This window comes from Papaver somniferum, chromosome 6 (assembly GCF_003573695.1).
Source record: "Papaver somniferum cultivar HN1 chromosome 6, ASM357369v1, whole genome shotgun sequence".
Lineage (NCBI taxonomy): Eukaryota > Viridiplantae > Streptophyta > Magnoliopsida > Ranunculales > Papaveraceae > Papaver > Papaver somniferum.
In genome coordinates, this window is record NC_039363.1 from 20158105 (window position 1) to 20178572 (window position 20468).

Below are 20468 nucleotides of genomic sequence, written 5' to 3' on the forward strand. Positions count from 1 at the left end.
GCATCAACACGAAATAGATTCCAGTGACTTCACTGAATAACATTAGTTCAGCAAAGGCTTGAACAACAGATGTATTTTTTTCAGTTTACAGGCACAACAACACTATCTGCAGTTCACAAACTCTTCTGTAAATCAAAATAACGAATGGAAACATGGAATGAAATCTAAAGACTGTAGTATTACCTATACATTACTAACCTTTCTTTTCTCGACTCATTCGGAACCCTCATGACTCTTTCTATCAAACAAAATTGTGTCAAGGGGGATATATATATTTTTTCTTCTCATCTACATTATAACTTACGACAATATCTAAAAACTTTCATTTATTTGCAATCCAACCCACAAGGTTCTAATATCAGACCATCTCTTTTTACGAATGGGTTCATCCGAACCCATACAAGTGTCAAAATGGAGGAAAGAATAATCGACCAAACTATAATAACGGTAGGCAGTTTATCCTGTTTCCCCATCACTCCCTTGAGGAATGGGTAGAGATGAACAATAACCCAGAACGCAAAGAATATCTTACCGAACAGTGGACCCCATGAATCATAGCCGGTGTTGATCGCATTTGAAATTCCTATAACTAACCCAAGTATATTGATGATCGATAACATCAATGGAGGAAGCAATAACGAAGTCCATTTGAATAGGTATAACTCTGAATATTCTCCATCATCTGCTCCTTTTGATGTTACAGTGAAGTTCGTGTTAACTCCAGCTAAAACCTTCAGTAAACCTTGAAAGAGAGCAAAAAGATGCGCAGAAACACCACCGATTACCCAGAACTGCTCATTCCTCCACCAGTCATCTACCCCAACACCTCCCCATTGCATTTCAAGGATGCCTGTTGCCGCTATAGTTATGAAGAGAACCATGAACACTATGCTGGCGTAGCTGCTTATCTGCATGCGGAAAACGAGCATTTCAATATCAGCGATATTTTGGGCAGATTGCTAAAGTGGGCAGACTACACAGAAACTAAAGTGTCAGTACTGAAATGTACCTCAGGGATTATGAACTTGTTGGTGATGAGGCAGACTGCTGGCAAAGTACAGTAAGCAATCAAGGGAATGGATGTTAATGGGTAGACCACTGAGTTTATATAGAAAAATCGTTCCAACGACTTCAAGCCGCATCCATAGCCGTACCAAAGTGGGCAGTGCTTGCTAAACAATATTTCTACTGATCCAAGGGCCCACCTACTGACCTGATGCAACCGATCTGAAAGGTTGATGGGGGCCGATCCTTTAAATGCTGGCCTCTTCGGAATGCAGTAAACAGACCTCCATCCATGGCAATGCATCTTGAAACCTGTCAGAATATCCTCAGTGACGGAACCATATATCCAGCCAACCTGTTTGTAAATCAAATTACAGTAAGAAAAAACTTGAATACTAAATTAATAAAAAAAAAATTGATGTGAAATGATGCTACATATGCCAGTTTTCTGGAAAACAAAACAATTTTCAAATAAATCATACAGATCCAGTACTTATTCTCACACATGCAATTTTGTCGATCTTTCAGATTTAAACTAGCAGCACCAAGTGGCATTATAAGGTTGTTTACCTCTTTGCCCCACTCAGTTTTATCTTCATAACCACAGCTAATGACATGGATGGCCTCTTTCAAGAGAGAAGAAGAACTAGCATCACATGCAAGTCCACCACTTTCTAGAAGAGCTGAAGCTATGAACACTGGTGATTGCCCATATCTTTTCTCATATTTCAGTTGAGCAATTAGATGAGACTTCTCATTATCTAATCCTGCAATAAATCATAAAAAGGAACTTATAGGCCATGCTTGCGTGAAGAAAATCTGAAAAAAGAAAAATTATCTGAAAACTTACCATCCATTCCTTCTTCTATACTTTCGAGCGCATGAATCTGCTTTGATGTTTCCCTAAGTTTCATTTTCTTTTTCTTCTCCTTCGGTTTGGTTTTCTTGTTTTTCCTTTTCGACCCAAAACAAAAACAGCACCATTTTGGCAAACAGTTACATGATTTTCCAGGTGGCTTCTTCGTTACAGGGGCATCGTGTCCATACAATGCTTGCCTTCTGAAAACACACCCCGTTCCAACATAAATAGGACCCTGGATCCCATCAAGTCCTTTCATGTTGATCTGTGTTTCAATGACACATATCAAGAAGTTCAGGGCCTTTAGGCATTTCAAGAAGCAACGACCAAAGAATTTCAACCAAGTAGTTACTCAAGAAGTGAACGCTTACATCGAAAAACACAACATTGCGATTTGAGTATCTGTCATGTCGATCAATTCCATCAAATCTTTGAGGAAACTGAACATAACAAATTTTCTTCCCTGATGTGGGGTCCATCATGAAGCACATGGCTTCTCTGAGTGCCTTACTGTTGTTAATATAATGATCACAGTCGACATTCAGAAGGTAAGGAGCATTGGAAATGACTGCCGAAACTCTTACCTAGATAAACAGCCAAATAGATAAGCAATACTATAGAAGTAATTGAAAAAATAAACTAGTAATGTTCAACTATCCAAAAAGAAACCCACCAAAGAGTTCATGGCCCCAGCTTTTTTGTGGTGATCAAAGCCTGGTCTTTTCTCACGAGAAACGTACACCAAACGAGGTAATGTGTCCCCTTCAACATCACAGACACCATTATGACCGAGGAAAACCTGGTTGATTCAAGAAAATATAATAGAAGAGGTGTCAGATTAGATTTTCTTTTTCTTGTTATATTCCATGGACAAAGTAAGAATATGTACTATGTAGGTATGTTTCTACTAAAACAGACACCATTATTAGGAAAACATGGTTGTTTTTTGTGGACAAGTAATAGCATGTATTTATGTTTCTCTTGAGATACAACTGTTAGTGGTACCTGGATCATTCCCGGATGGTCCCGAACATTGTTACCAGGCCATGGTGTTCCATCCTGCATTGTCCAGCCATCCTCAGGAACCTTCTCCGCCATGGCAACCAATGCATTTATTCGAACTTTGAATTCCTCGTATTCTCTCTGAATTAAAAAAAAATGCACAATCACAAACATATACCACTTTTTTATCAATTTATAAAGGACATCGGAAGAAAACAAGTAAACTGTTCTACCACTTAGAGTGGATTATCAGGAAAAGGTTTCATAATTTAACAGCCACTAAATTTGTCTTTCAAATCCAACATGCCCACACCTCCTTTTGGTGGGCAGTTCTCTTTATATATACTTAGTATTAATATAAAAAGGGAACAGTCCATAAATTTGCTTCTAACCACAGCACCACACAAGAGGGTATGTTCTTAAATATCTAATAAAAATTAGAGCTTTTTATCATATCAAACACCATCGCTTTGAATGGAAAACGAGACACTTTCATAGGTCCACGTCATATTTCCTAATTTTTATCAGTAAACTAAGTGCTCTTATAGAAGTAAGCTAGTAGAACGTAGAACTGTCAGAGAGTACAGAAATGTCACATTGAGCGTCCACAATGGACGATCAAAAATATAAATTTGATCCACAAACCTACCACAGTGGGACAGAGTAAAGATTAAAAACCGGAGTATAACCAAATATCAGACTACATTAGGTCTAAAATATAGTTTTGGTCGAGTGGAAGTATAAAATACGTTCGATTGCAGGCGCACATATAAAGTACATTTGATGTGAGGCAGATATATAATTTCCATTGAATAGTGGGGCGCTCTTTTAAATTACGTTTGATTGAGGCGGTGATATAAAGTGTGCCCCATGGGGCGTGGCTATAATGTTTGCCCGTTGACAGGCGTTGGTATAAAGTATGCCCCATGGGGCGAACCTATAATGTTCGCATGATTATAGGTGTAGACATAACTTCCACTTGATGGGGCGTAAGTATTAATTCCGTTTATTAGTGGGGCGTGAATTATACACCCTCGCCACACCAGGTGTTAGTTTAATCTACGCCCCATGACAGGCATCATTTATATATACGCCCCATACGTGCATAATACTGACGCCCCTCAGCAAACTAACGTTATATTTGCGCTCGATCAAATATACTCCACTACCGTAGCGTAGCAACACGGACTAAACCAAAAATTTGGTCTTTTTTTTGGTTTTTGGTCTTTGGCTTTGATCGCACCACTGCAGTTGCTCTAAGGGACTATCATCTAAGTTTTTAACGTTATTCTTGTTTGTTCAGTAAATTACCTTCATTGCGCGCCTTTCTTTAACAAAAGTTGGATGAACCTTATCTTTCAAATAGTCAATTTTCTTCGAAAAGTACCACTCCGGAGCTCGAGGCTCAATATTAAACTTTTTGCAAAAAGGAACCCACTTCCTTGCAAACTCAGATGTCTCTGATAGAGCTTCAAATGTAAGCATGGCAGCTCCATCATCAGAGACGTAACAAGCAACTTTGTCTACCGGATAATCAACAGTTAGGATGGATAGAACAGTATTTGCTGTGATAAGTGGCGATTCTTTCAAAGGATCAACAGTACTCACAAACACATCAATGTTGGCCAGCTCACATGATTTTCCTTCCTTTTCATACCTGAAAACAGAGAATAGATTTGTGAGCTAAGGCAGAAGTCATTATCAAAATGAAAGCTATAATCGGATAATGTTGGACTTCATATACCTAAGTGACAACCGGTCAAGGTAAGTTTCTCTCTCAATAGGGCACCATTTGGGGAACTGATCAAGAATCCAAGATACACCAAACCATATCTCGCAGATGACTGATGTCAACCATAACCCAAATGCTTCATCAACAGGGTGGAGAACTCTATAATGAAAAAAGACTCCAAGAACCACTATCCTGAATAAAATTATAAATCTGTAAGGATTGATCTTGCTTGAAGGAATAGATAATTTTCTTGAAAGTGGTTGTCTGCCTTCGTCCATCCTGAAATGACAAACAGTTGCTTGTAAGCGAAAAAATAGAACAGAAATGCATAACGGCGTGAGTAGTAGATTGACAAGTTCGCAACAAGCCTCGGTGAATTAAAATGAAGTAAAACAGGTACTTGGGATATATTCAAATTTTGTGTAGAGGTATATCCGCATAATCAATGAAAATAGACAAAACTTAATCGAAATTACCGACAAGAGATCTATATCTATACATTATATGTGCGAAATGTGAGTTTATTAGTAGTATGGCTGTGGTTAATGTGTTTAATTCTGTCTTTGAATGTTCCTACCAAGATATCTCATACTGGCAGCGACCAGAACAAGGTGACAAAGCAAACTATTTTTCCAACATATTCTAAGAAAAAAAGCGAACTATTTTTCCAACATATTCTAAGAAAAAAAGAGACATTCTTGCTTTTCTGAATTAGGGCCTGAAACTGATAAAAGAGGGAACACCTAGATTACTTTTTACAATGGAATCGTGTCTTTACCCTGCTGAACGCCAATATGTATGCCATGCAAGTAGGAGTGTTGAAAAACAAACAGATTGGTGCTAGGTAATCGACAATGTTAGTTATCAGATAATTCAGATTCCTTACATGTAATTCCAAAATAGATTACCGAAAGCATTTGAATACGTCACAAAGTAGAAACAGCCAAAAGAATTCACCTAACTTGCTAACAAATAACAAGTCTTCCTAATCTAGATGAATTGATCAAGAATAAACGTAATTCAAACCCCTTTAAATGATAGTCAACAAAGGTAAAGTGTCAGAGTTTACACATACTTGAGCAAATCAGGATCGTCAAAGTCATCCTCATCATAGTTTCCATCGCCATTTCCATTTTGGTGCTTAATAACATCGAGTTTATTATTCTGCCTTTTCTTCCACTCCTCAACACGCTCTTTCCATGCAACACTTCCATATCCATATAATGATGTGTCCTTTAAAGGATCCATTGATCTTGGTTGCACTGTGTCATTAATAAGCATAATAACACTAAATTATTGATTGCATACCATACAAATATAATGAAGTGTATGAAAGACATATACAGCTAATAACATACTCGAACCAACTTACAAGATAAGGATGAATCAAGAGATGGTGCGGAATGAACCCGGTTGCCACTACCCATAAATGGAGGAATAATAAGAGCATGGTGTTCGGGTGAAACAACAGCATCCTGATAAAGCAAGAAACAACCACCAATTAACATCAATTCACAAATAACAACTATGACGGGAAAATTTCATACCCCGTTGATTAAACTTACCTCTTGATCATATGTCAAAAGAGGAATGTCAGGGTTCAAAGACGAGGAAGCAATACTAGATGCATCAGCACTATTCCGATGTGCACGCGCTATCTTAAGACGAACAGATAGCTCCTGCTCTATGAGGTATTGCCCGTGGTAATAACCTAATTCGTTCTCCAAATCATCAACATCATCCTCATCTTCATCTCCTTCAACTCTCGGACTACCTTTGATACGATTATATCTAGTTTTACACTGTGGACAGGATTGACTACCTTCTCTTCTTTCGTATTCATAGCAATTTCTACAAACAGGAAATGCACATTCATTACAGGCAACAAATAGCTCTCCTTCGGCAGTAATCTCTACTTCATCACGACAAATTTCACATATTTGCCCACTCAATTCTTTCAGATATTTAACCTGCAATCAAAAAAATTACATGAAAAATTAAGTTTTACAAATCCAAATTACATTAAAATTCACAGTAAAAACTGATTAAATCTCAAATTAATAAAAAACCCTACCACAAATCGATAAAATCTCCTGAAAATTACACAGACCCAGAATGGTGTCTGTGAATCTTCATAAACTAAATACCAATATCAAAATGGCTAACCCACACTACCCATTTCTTCAATAATCAAAACCCAAAATCAATAGAACAGGAAGGTAAAAAAAAAGGTATCCTCAAAATCAAAAATCCAAAACCCCAAATGAATAGAAATGAGAAAGAAAGAAAAAGGGTATCCTTGAAATGAAGAATAAAACACAAAAAGGAGTGAATTTTAAAAGAGATTACTTACTTTTCCAATGACATCAACATTTACATATATGAACTCATTCCTGTTATGTGAACCAGCAATAAGTTTACCTCCTGTAACCATCTCCTTCTTCTTCTTCTTCTTCTTCTTCTCCGAAAACAAATAAAACCTCAAAATCAAAACCCCACCTCCTCAAAAACTCAATCTTTCTTCCATTTACAATCATTCACACCACCAAAATCACCATAAATAAATCAAAAAATAAATAAAACCCCCCTTTTCTTCTTCTTCCTCTTCACTTTCACTTTCAGTTTCACCCTACACTACCAGTTTCTCCCACTCAAATAAAAAAATCTGTAACTCCACAAAACAAGACAAATTGGGAAAAAAAATAAAAAAATAATGTAATAAAGAGAATCAGGGGTCTCTGTTTCTATTTCTGTTTCATTCAAAGAAAGAAGAAGAAGAAACCAAAATCAAAGAACAGAGGGATCAAAAACTCTGCAAAATCAAAGCCTGTTGTCAATCTTTTGTAAGTTTCAGTTTTGGAAGAATCATTGACACGTTTTCAACAAAAATCTAGATGTGTTGATCAACAGCAGCAGCAGAGATTTATCCACACACAGAGAGAGAAAGAATCTTAATACAGCATTGAAACTCAAACGCGTTACAAACCCAACAGAGAGAGAAGAAAAACAGGTTTCAGTAAGACCAAGAGTTATATATATCAGTTCACTTATCAACGGCCAAGATGTGATGCATGGATCGAAAAGGACCCATGATCGACGGTGATGAAGTGGTGCTAAGGAATGTAGGTCCCACGGTTTTAACACTTCAATGGCCGTTGCTCTCTCTTGATTGGTGTAGAGAGGGATAGTTTGGGGAATTACTTAGGTTTTACTCGTTTTTCTGCGTATCACGGGTTTGGTGTGTGTGAGGATGGAAAGAACTCGCAATTTATCGCGTGAAAATGAATTTTGGGATGGAAAGTGAAAAAAATTGTAATGACAATAATGGCCTTGGAAAGATGTAGTGTGATTTTTAAGGTAAAGCGACCTTTGTCGTGCCGTGGACCACAGCCTCGAATTTTCTGTGCCGTGGACCACAGCCTCGAAAAGGGAAGTTATAGTTGTGCACTTTCTTGCATTGCATTTCTTTCGGGTGATTCAATCAAGTCCAAAGTCATCACCGGCGAGAACTTTGTAACGATAGTAATGGCCTTGGAAGTTGTTTTGCAAATGCTCGACAGAGAGAAACAGTTCATGGCATGTAGAGTCCAGTTTAAGTTTCCACGATCTATATGGGCTGATACCAATGACGGACTTACAGTTGGGCTAAAGGGGACTTTAGTCCGGGTAGGCTTCCCAGTCCACAAACCAAGATTATTTTTTTTTCTTTTGCTCGACCAAGATTTCTAATTCGGGCCTTAAAAGAAAATTTATCTTTCCTGGGTCCGTCCCTGGCTTATACCAGATTATTAGGGACTGATATCATTTCATATAGGATAAAAGGATTTTAAACAATCCTGATTGTTGGATCGGTTAAATGGTATTAGTTCTAGTAATGTTGGTATCAGCGTATATAAATCATGCCATTTCTCCTTTTATACCTAAAAAGAATAAAATAAACAAACCATGCAGGGACAGATTTAAGTTCGATCTGATAAAAGAACCCACCACATGATCTTTGTTACATGCATTTTAATTATAAATCAACTTTCGTAAATGGGTACTCTATCTACTGAGGAATGACGATAATACATTCTTCTAATTAACAACATTATTGTAAGAGAATGTAGAAAAACTATTGAATAATCGTCTTAGATTTATAGATTAATATTAACCGTACAGATGTCACTACAGTTCTGTTTTGGAATATTCATATCACATGCATTGATCATTTTTATTTTGATTAGATTAAAAAGTTATATTATATTATAAAACTAGCAAATAAAGTACAATAAGTTTAAAGTTTCATTTTTATCGAATACAATGGAATGGACGTTAAATTTTTGAATTATTTGCTACAATTGTGAAGGTATATGTTGAAGATCTTTTTATCCTTACTTCCTTACCAATGTAGTGCGCTGCAGAACTATGTTTTCTACTTGTAAACTTCATCTGAGCTTGTGCTAATTCTCCGAAAATTATCTTGGTGCAAAGTGTTTCAACTGTCCAAGGGGCTTCTGTGCTTACTTTGTTGATGTTGTCTGCCAAAGCTTTGCAATCAGTGACTGTGGAGACACTTGAAAGAATGTTCTTCTTTAACCATGTAGCTTCCTTTAACAAGGCTTTTGTTTCCGCATGAAAGTCTCATGATCCACTGGGTACAGTAAAAAAAGCGTAACCCATCGATGAATCTTCCTTCCTAAAGGATGCATCAACGAAGATTATTCATTATGTGCTTATGTCGGATCAGTTAATCCTAACTAAAGTTCATTTCTTTTGGGTAATTTCCTTCTGGATAACTTTAGATGGAGTAGAGTTCGGGTATCTATTAATCTGATCGATTAAGTTTATTGGCTCTGGATTGGTTTTTTCGAAGACAACCAAGCATCTACACTTCCAGATGAACCATAGGATTGTGGTTGTTTTTCCGGGCACTGAACAAAATATAGGTCGATAACCAACCTCTAACTCCAAGCATTAATCGAGTTTGTGTTACCCCTAGTATTAATGACTTCTAAAGAAAGACTAAACCATATAAAGGATAAAATCTGAAAAGATGTTGTTCAATTTCCTGCTCCTGGGAAGTGCACATCTGACAATGAGGGTCTATAGCTGAATAATGGGATCCAAGCCTAGAAGAAGTGGGGAGTCTTTTTTGCGATAATTTCCAAAAAAAATAATATTTTTCTTGGGACTGCTTGTATTTCTCATATTTATTCCCAACGAAAGTCCGTTAAGTTATAATTTTCTTGATCCTGGTTTACTATAAAGTTGTAGATATTCTTTACAGTGAGAATTTCTTGAATGACGATGCCCATCTGATTTTGTTTTATTCTTGTTTCTTTAGCGTTATAGCTTGATTTTTTTCTCTGACGTCTTGATGAAAGTATATGTCCAGTTTTTCTTGATCCCATGTAATTTCTTTTGTTATCATCTCTTAGACTATTTTTGGTGTCTATTCTTATATATTGGTTGGTTGAGTAATTATATTAGCATTAGGTATCCACCGGTCCTCCTAAATTTTTGTAGAGGCTTTTTTTTTTACTTGCCAGACAAAACTACCCTTAATTAGGCTGAAACCTTTTTGTATATTCGCCCAAATCCAGGATAAATAGGAAGATCTATAAGAATCCAGAGTGTGGGAGTTTGGGTAGTATTTAACTGCTTGGAGTTGGACCCAAAGTTAATCACGGTCAGTGACTACCCTACTTGCAAGTTTCGTGAGGAGGGATATATTGAAATAATGTGGATTTTTAATTCCTAACCCTCCTTAAGAAATAGGCTTGCTTATATTGGTCCAAGCTCTAATGTATCCTCCTCTACTATTGGCCTTATCCTTATTCCACCGGAAGTTTCTTTGGATTATATCCATTTGATCGAGTGTTTTTTGATAATGCAAGGATTTGCAACTGGTTTTATTAGCACTGTTGTACCTGCTTGGGAAAGGAGTTTGATTTCCATCCTTGAAGGTTATCATGTGTTTTTGGAGGAGAGGTTCAAAATTATCTTTCTTGTTCTTGTCAAAGAAAAGAGGGGTGCCAGGATATCTATTACTTTTTCATTAACGGTACTTTTAGAATTTTTGTATGATTTTTTCATGTTTTGGATGAATGCAAGGACTAAAGTAAACCCCATATTTTTGAAGATTAACCATCTGTCCAGCTAATTTCCCTGAATCTTGAGAAAATGTCTAGAAGTTTTTTTGTTTCCTTTAAATCGACTTTTGTGAATAGAAAACAATCATTGGCATAAAAAATGTGAGAAATGTTCGGGGCATGTTTATTTATTTCAAACCCCGATAATTTTTTATCCGTTATTGCTTTTTCCAAGGGGCTTAGGTAGGATTTCCATAAAAATTAGGAATAAGTAGGGAGATAGCGGATCACCTTATCTTAATCCCTTTGATGTGGAAAAAGTCGGCCCTGGAGAACTGTTTAGAAGGATGGATAAGGAGGTGATCGAAATACAAAATTAATAAATTTCCACTCCATCCTATCAAAAGCTTTTGACTTTAGAAAGCAAGATAAACCTTTTTTAGCTTTAGAAATTTTCGTAGAATGGATGAGTTCGCGGGTTATGATGACGTAGTCGGTGATTTGTCTCCCTAAAAGGAAAGATGATTGTTTAGGGGATATTAACTTATTTAGGATGGGCTTTAACCTATTTGCTAGGATCTTGGATATGATCTTATAGATTGTATCACTTAGGTTGATGGGTTGGAAGTCAATTGGAGTTTGTGGGGTAGATATTTTTGGGATGAGGGTTATATAAGAGTGGTTAAACTCTGGAATAGGTATTGCAGAATTAAATAATTTTTGAACAACTAAAGTGATGTTTGGGCCTTAGATCTCCCAATTAGCTTTGAAGAAAACCTGCTTGAAACGCATCAGGCCTAGGGGCCCCCACTAATTCATGTTAGAAATGTTATTCCAAATTTATTTTTTGGATGAAATTTCAATAAGAGACAGATTTTTCAGATTCTGAAATGCAAGGTTTAATAATAGCTGAAAGGTCGCCCTCAAGGCTATTATCTTAAAAAATGCTTATTTGCAGAAGTAATTCACTAGGAGAGCATTTATTTGATCCATATACGAGATCCAGAATCCAAAAGGTTTTCTAAGGGAGTAAATAGCGTTGATCATTTTCCTATTAAAAGCTGAGGCATGGAAGTATTCCGTATTCTGGTCATATTCCTTAAAGAACTTATTCCTTCATATCTGTTGGTAGATCAATTTGGAGTTTTTTTTATTGGTAGAGATATTTCCAATTCTATGGATAACCTCTATTTATTATTTAAGGATTTTATGTTTATGTGGATATTTCCGGAAACATCTGCATTCAGTTAGTTAGATTCGATTATTAGAGTTTAAGATTTAAAGAAAAATCTCTATCTGAAGAATTACTTGAGTGAAGTTTCCAAGAGTCTGCGACTACCGAGGATAGAGTTGGATGTGTTAACCAGAATCTAGTACATCTGAAATGCTTTTTGAAATTTTTGCTTTTCTGGGTTTGAATCAAAGAGTAAAGGTGTGTCGTCTGATCCTAGTCTAGTTAGGTGGCTTACCTTTGTATCCGGGAAATTATGAACGCATTGGTAAGAGATTAATGCTCTGTAAATTCTTTCGCGAATATTTGTATCTCCTTTTCTGTTGTTTGACCACGTGACTTCATATTCAGCATCTTGTAATCCCAGGAAATCAATTATTTGGATAACTAAGGATTTGCTGCTTAAGATTGCTTTATTTCCACCTTGTTCTTCCTTCTAATATATAATGACATTTAGATCCCCTATTAGAAGCCAAGACTTATTGACCTGTATATCAATTTTTGAAAATGTCTCAGTGTAATTTTAGAGTATTATCATTATTTATAACCAATTTGGCCAACCACTTTTGAGTGTTACACTTTCTGCAAAATAATTTTATAATATGTTAAAAATATTCACTATAAGTTTTATCTTTCTGATTGGTACGTGTATCTCTTCTTCTTTAATATTTTTTATCGATTTACCGAAACCGAAGGTTAATAAACTGAACCTATTAAGCTCAGTCTCAAAGCGAACCAAATTTAACTAATGATAACAACGTCTCTCAAAAGAACTGTTGTTTCGGTTTTAGTTGAGTTAAAAAATGAATCAAACCGAACTAATTAGGAGACCGCCATAATTTTCAAGATTACTAATGCGGGATGCCAGGTTCAGTGGGGGTGTACTAAGCCAAAACAAAATTTGTTTTGTCCTACATGAAAATTTATTTTGTCTTATCTTGATTTTGGTACACCCCATTTAATATGGTACCACTACCCCTATTAGCAATCTTGATAATTTTAGGCAATGCAATGCTTAAAAAATAAAATAACAAAAGTTTAGCGGATATATTCGTGTGTGTCCGTTTCTCATGGCATTATGCAGCTGGACCTACCTTTATCCATAATTCCATAGCTCTAGCTATCATAGAGTAACCTGGCTTAGTTGATTTTTTTTATTAAGCTATCCGAGTGATTTGACGTATGCTTTTGAATACCTCTGTATCATCGTCATTATTACTACTACAGTAGCTCAGTACTGAATCCTGATTGATTTAGTAACGATGAACATGCTCTCTAGCTAGAAAAAGACCGTAACGTGGCACAAATATGCTTCGAGATGAAAGATTATCCTTCAACACTGGTTAATCCATCGATTGTATACACTTTAATTATCTCAACTACTACTGATCAGAGCCGGCACTTTGTTAGCCTTGGAAGACTACATTCAATCGAGTTCTCCCAACCTTTTCCGCTACGTGTAACGTCTCTGATCGACACTACATAGGCTGATAGAATATAATAATTTTAAAATAAAAAACATACTCCAACGTACTCGTGAAGCCTCAGGCCAGGTAATAAATTTTAACAAGTCCTGCGTCCTCTTTAACAAGCATATGCAGCCGCAAAAATGTCTACACTTAAACAAACCTGTTGCAAATGAAGACCATGAGTTTGAATGAGAAATACCTGGGACTCCCATTGTTCTTGGGCAAGGATAAGATAAAAAGCTTTAAACCTATAGAAGAGAAGGTACAAAATAGGTTGAGCACTTGGCAAAGAAAAATTATCGATCAAGTGGGAAGATCTATTCAAGTGCAAGCTGTCCTTAGCACAATGGCAAATTATCAAATGAGTTGTTTCAGAATGCCAAAAAATGTTACGGGATCTATTGACAGAGTTCAAACAAATTATTGGTGGTGAAAGGATAAACAAAAGGGTTTCAACCCAATTGCTTGGAGTTCTGTGTGCAAACAAAAGAGATTATGAGGTATGGGTTTTAAAGATACAACTAAATTCAATGAAGCTCTTCTAGCCAAACTAGCATGGAGGATGTTAACCGGGAAAAACTCTCTTTGCGCAAGAATCCTAAAGGCAAAGTATTTCATAACAAAGATCCGCTTTGTGATGAATTAAGCACTCAAGGATCGTGGATTTGGAAAAGCATATATAGGGGTCTTCAAATCATAAAGAAGTTTTATGTTTGGAGTGTAGGAGATGGGTCAGAAATAAAGATCTGGAAGCATAATTGGGTGGGAAATATCCAGCACAACCAGCTATCTCAAGCATCTCAACATCAAGATAACAGAGATACAGTCCAGAGTTTGATAAATCAAAACATCAAGCAATGGAACACACAAAAGATAAACCAAGTTTTCAACCAAGATGAAAGAAAGAAAATCCAGGAAATCAGAATTGCTGAAAATGCTAGAGACACATTAATTTGGATCTTAAACAAAAAATGGACTATTCACAGTTCAATCCACGTGTACAGCTCTCATTCAAGAAGGTAATACTATCAGCAAAGAAAATCAGAGGTTCTGGTTGAAGATATGGCACCTTGAACTACCATATAAGTTAAATCTCTTCCTTTGGAGATGCTTGAAGGACATCCAGCAAACTAGAGCAAGAATAGGAAGGCATATGCAACTAGATGACTACTCATGTCCTTTCTGCAAGCTAACTACTGAAACTGATGCTCATATACTCCTTCATTGTGACCTGGCAAAGGTTATTCGGTTCACCTTACTTCCTGAAGAAATTCACTCACAGCAACAGTTCTCCTCTCTGCAAAACTGGATTCAATCTTGGAGTCAAGATCAGAGCATAATCTCTTTTAAGCAAGGAAAAAGCATCCTGTTAGCTACAGTCATCATGTGGCAGATATGGAAACAAAGATGCGCAACTGTCTTTGAAGGAAAAGAAGCTCGCCCAAACAACATTATAATATGCATTAGAAATTTCTGCATCAAATATAACATAAATAGCACTGAAACTAATCCTTCTTGCAGGTCCTTAACAATTAAGTGCATGAAAAAATGGCAAAAACCACAAAAAAAATTGGTGGAAACTTAATTTTGATGCAGCTTTTGACGAAGAGACAAACATCTGCGGAATTGGCCTAATTCTTAGAGATTGTGCAGGGAATTTCGTGGAGACCCTGATGAAAGTGACAAAAACTAGAAATGTTGAACATGGTGAAGGTTTAGCATTGCTGGAAGCTGTAGAATGGATAAAAAGTAGGTGTTGGAGCAATATTACCATTGAAAGAGATTGCAAGTCTGTCATTGAAGCAGTGACTTCAAATTTTGCTACGTCAAACTGGCAAGACCATAATCTTCTTTCGGATATTAATAGATTATTAGAAGCTAGTAGAAGTATTAAGTGTGTTTATTTTCCTAAATCTTGTAATGAAGCGGCTGATGGGCTAGCCAAATATGCCAAGAAGTATTTATGTAATCAAGTGTGGTCTGTCATACCACCAAGGTGTATCTCCTCTGCTTTGCAGAAGGATAACTCTGTGTAACCTTTTCCATTTGATAATGAATTTGCTTTTACGATCGGAAAAAAAAATACTCCGGCATCAAACATGCATGCCGATAAGTTCCTCAAAGTTGATTTCACAGCGGCAAGTAAGTTACCCAACGAATCTATCACGAGAAAAAGTGAGTGCTCATAGATAACGGGAATGTGAAAATCACATGAAGAATGGGGATATATCTGTATGCAGCTGGCAAGGGTTGTCCCGTAAGGGAAGAAAAGAAATCCCGTCAAATCAAAAAGTGTTTTTATGGAGTAAGATACATACGGACCAGCCGTACACTCCTCTTGTCTTCTTCTCATGTACGACTTCAGATGACAGCTCAGCAGTCAGGAGGGTAGTTACGGCATCTTAGTTGTTGTTCAAGTCAAACTTACTATTCTTGGTTAATTCCACTGTGACAACAAAAGGCGGGAATTATGACCTGACCAACAGTGTTTTTGGTTTTGAAAATTTGGTAGTAGTTGCGGGAAAAATGCATCTACCACAATAAATAATCGACGCTGAGGATAGGTGTTGCCAGGGAACAGGAGGAGTGAATGGCAACCCAGCTTTGACATATGATGGTGGGTACCGTGGGTTGAAGGTGTTGCGTCCATTTTTGGCTGGGTTTAATGCGGTTGCGTGTGAGTACAAGCACACATGCATGCATGGTTGGTATGGTTCGACTAAGGCAAATTAAAATGTGAAGAAAAGAGGAAAAGAAAAAAAAAAGAAAAAGTAAATTGTGGCTGCTGGGATTCGAGCCCAGGTCTCCACGGCCACAACGTGGAATTCTTACCACTAAACTACAGCCACATTGTTGTGCGGTGTAGCTAGTAGCAACAATTAGTTTAAAGAAGTTACCATAGAACAGAAAAGGTACTTGTTTCTCAACAGCTTTTAAGGCATTCAAGGTATAAAATCATCTCTACAGACTTGGACAAAATGAAGTTTTCTTCGAGCACAACGACACAAATCATCTTTGGTAGAATAGAACATGTGGTGAAGAAGAAAGCATTAGTTACTACTCTTCCAAGACAAATACTAACAAAGTATGCGACAAGTAACTACTAACTAATAAGAAGAACCCCTTTTTTTGTGTTAGTAGTATGGTGGATGTCTTTTCATGATGACCACTAATTTGTTCTCAAAAGAAGAAGAGAACCCCAGTTTTGTGCATATTGAGGAAAGTTGCGTGTCTAAGAGTATAATAATAATTAACTTAGTGGATTACTTTTTATTGACAACAGTGGATTATCAACTAATACTTCTTAAAGGTGGTCGGTTCTTCCTCTTTCCTTTTTTGTGGGTATAAGAAGAAGTGAATGATCACAAGATTTACATTAAAGAAAAAGAACCCTACAATATCTTTACGTCATACTAATTCTTGTTTGATGCAATGCACGTAGGTAGCCTAGTTAGTAATTCGGGATTCGGCAAACGTACGGAACGGTAAACGTACGAGTATTATACAGTTTTGTAAAATTCAGATTCGGTCCAAAATTCGGTCAACGGGACGTGATTCGTCAGTAATTCGGAACGGTATACGTACGTGTATGATTCGATTTATAAATGTGAGTTCGGCTCTGAAAATTCGGTATCTATATATAACAAATAATTTGTATTTATAAGGTCATAGACCAATTTTTATGCATATGTATGAGTTATTTAAGGAAAAAATAAACTCAATATGATGATATTAATAATATATACAACATTAGTTATCCAAGAGGACGTCGTATGGTGGTTTAGATGCTTGGTTAGTGAGTTTGAGATCTCTCTCACCTTCACCTTCAAATCTCTTCAGTCGTTTTTGTTTCATAAAAATCACAACACGTCTAATATTCGGTCGTGTATGCTCGGGAGGCAGTAAAGCCCAAAAAATGGAGTCTTTGAAAAGTAAAAGCTAAAGAATTTATGGCGAATTAAGCGGACGTATCATTCGGGATACGTAAAATTCGTGAACGGTTCGCGAATAATTCGGAAATACCACATAATACGTGACTTGGGTTCGGAGTTGCAAACGTACGCGAATAAGACGGTAAAATTCGTGATACGGAAAAAATCGCGAATTATTCGCGAATCATTCGCGAACTTACTAACTAGGGTAGGTAGTAAGTTTCTTCTCTTAATACACAGGAGGAAAAGGAACAATTGCAATTACACAGGGCGCCAGATCTCATATAAAAGATTTTTTTTCTCCTAGCTTTGTTTTTCTTTCCAAAAAATAGGTAAAACCCTCAACAGTTCAACTATATTGATAATAATCCTGCACTATATTAGCTTTGTAATCGGTATTTCTATTTTAATATAACCTTTTCTACAAAAAAGAAATAATCCTCCAATTTAAAATCCCCAACAGTTACAGGACTGATCAAAAAGGGTACCAAAGATTATCAAGAATTTCAAACAGCAGTAAACACAATCACAGGCTTAACAAATAACAACAAAATTGAATCAGCACCTCCTAGGCTTCCCTCATTGGACATGGCCTTAGCAGAAATACATTGGCCAACGCAATGCTCGAAACAAAACAAAAAGAAAAGGTGGCCGATGTAGTTGTGTAATGTTTACGTGAATGTCCGTTGTTTATGGGATTATTAGGTATAGGATGCACCCTTGTCCATAGCTTAGGCATAGAGTGTAACCTGGCTTATTTAAATTGTAATTGAACTTATTATACGTTGGAAAACGACCAATAAAAAATATTTTTTTAAAGTTTTAATAAAAATTAGAATTTATTGTTTTCTTTTGTGAATGAAACTTATTACTCCCACAATGTGGAGTTTCCAATTTTTAATTAGTTTTAAGAAACTATATAAACCTTTTAGTCCCACATCGAGGAGTTTTTCTTTTTAAGTTGTATTTTTCAATTATATAAACAAATTCACTACTTTTGTAAAATTTATGGGAAAGGAGTTGCTCTATATTTAGAGAGACCCTAAGGAAAAAAACATTTTATATTGTTTTCTCAAGTGTTCGAGATTTTCCTTTATGGTTTTTTCGGAGTTGCCAAGCTCAAGTTGAACATCTACTACATATACTAGTAGTAGGTGTAGTAGGGTGTTTTATCTTGGAGATATCCGTCCTGTGAGGACTATAGCATCACTCTTGAGTGTAGCCGGACGCTAATGTCTTAAGGGCAACGTGTTGAACACGTGACTCATCCTCTTTTTCTAAAGTTTTGCCTTGTTGCTGTTGCGGAGATATGGGGAGCTCGTCCGTTTCATCGGATCGATCATTTCCATTATAAATGAGCTAAGTATCGATAACTTTTGATTATTTGATTTTTCCTTGTTTTTAATTGTTGCATCAAACATAATATCAAGACGATGCACTCCATTATATTGTTATACGATGCACCCTTGTCCATAGCCTTAGGCATAAAGTGTAACCTAGCTTATTTAAATTGTAATTGAACTTATTATATTGTTGTTGTGATTCGACGTATGCATTTGAATACCTATGATCATCATTAACCATTAGTAGGTTGGTCTACCCAGTGTTGATTCATTCGGTAATGATGACAATGCCCTAGAAAGATATGATATAATCTTTACGTGGTAATATATATTAGACATAATGTGTATAACGTGTTTGTGTGTGTTAAGTCTGTGGGTCAACAGGTCAACTAGTCAAGTATTGATCTATTTTTGTAATAACTTCACCAGTCTGAAAAGCCTTAAATAAGTTGTCTTACTCTTACATGTTTTATCTTTTTCATCAATAATAATTACAACTTCTTTCATGGTATCACGACCAAAGATCCTGAGCTGAAAGAAAATTTTTATCAAAATTTCTACGAAACAATATTTCTTTACATAAATTTTACCGCAGCCATCATAGAATCTAAACATCTTTCTAATACTTTTTACAGATTGTTCATATTATTGACTTGATTGAATTTTTCATTCAAGATCTACAATCTTGACTCAAGAGTTTTCAACAATCTTCACAAGTTTTTTGGTTAATGTCATCTTCAACAATCGTTTATCAACGAAGAAGAAATATGGGTTTGAATTCCGCTGCTCAGACGGGTGATTTCAATTTCCCTTTTACTAATATCTCCAATTTTGTTTCAACCAAATTAGGTTCGAATAATTTCTTGTTATCGTGTGATCAGATGGAGTCTATTCTTGTATCAACAGATCTTTTTGGTTATGTTACTGGTGAGACTCAAGAACCAGTAAAGCAGATTGAAGTTAATGGTGTTTTGACTATGAATCCACAATGGTTGCGCTGGAGGAAGAAAGATTCCTTTGTCACAAGCTGTATGAAATCTACTTTCACTGATTCGATTAATGGTGATGTATTGGGTCTTTCTACTGCACAAGAGATTTGGTCTTTTCTTGAAGTGAGCTTTAAGAGTCAATTCATGGACAGGAAAAGCATGCTCAGAAATCAGCTACATAATATCAAGAAAGGTAATCTTACAATTATGGTTTATCTACATAATATCAAGACTATAGCTGATTCATTAGTTGCAATAGGTGGAAGGGTTAATCCATCAGACTTATCAATGTATATACTGAATGGCCTAGGGAGAGAATATGATTCCTTTTTAGTTGCAGCTCATAATAGAGAGGTCCCCTTTACCTTTGTTGAATTGAAACCTAGGTTACTTAATCATGAGCAATGGCTCCTAGACCAGCAACAAGATTCTACAATGTTATTTGATGCACAAAATCCTTCTGCTTTCTATAGTAGAAATGGTAATTCTGGTAATACATATGTTGGGCATGGAAGAGGAAAGTCTAAAGGAAATTTTAAGAATGGTCAAGGTCAAACTAATGGTTTCAAGAATAATCAAGGATACAATTCTGGTCAGAGTAGCAATTCAGTTCAAGTAAATGGTAATTCTGGACAGTCCGCTGGTGGAAGAAGGGATTTCTCAAGTGTAGATTATCAGATTTGTAGAAAGAAAGGGCACTATGCTAGTAGATGTCACTTCAGATATTATCCTCCAACTTTTGCTTCAACTTCATCAAGTAATGTTGGTCAACAACAACATGCTTTTACCACTTTAACTCAAGATCAGGTTTTTAGTGATGCTTCTACATCTG

At 36.3% G+C, this 20468-nt stretch overlaps 1 protein-coding gene and 1 non-coding gene across 2 annotated transcripts; both read right to left on the bottom strand.

Annotated features, from left to right (window-relative positions):
• Position 1: 1 nt before the first annotated feature.
• On the bottom strand, positions 2 to 7578 carry LOC113287137 (cellulose synthase A catalytic subunit 2 [UDP-forming]-like). Its single transcript, XM_026535816.1, has 13 exons — positions 6952 to 7578; positions 6164 to 6568; positions 5971 to 6073; positions 5674 to 5860; positions 4611 to 4877; positions 4178 to 4523; positions 2870 to 3007; positions 2538 to 2663; positions 2236 to 2448; positions 1856 to 2129; positions 1576 to 1772; positions 1010 to 1360; positions 2 to 908 (listed from the first exon to the last, which is right to left on the bottom strand). The coding sequence occupies exons 1-13, from the start codon at positions 7030 to 7032 to the stop codon at positions 327 to 329; spliced, it is 3270 nt and encodes a 1089-aa protein (XP_026391601.1). The 5' UTR covers positions 7033 to 7578; the 3' UTR covers positions 2 to 326.
• Positions 7579 to 16149: 8571 nt separating this feature from the next.
• On the bottom strand, positions 16150 to 16221 carry TRNAH-GUG. The gene has a single exon. It is a non-coding gene; the product is annotated as a tRNA-His (tRNA).
• Between the last annotated feature and the right edge of the window lie 4247 nt (positions 16222 to 20468).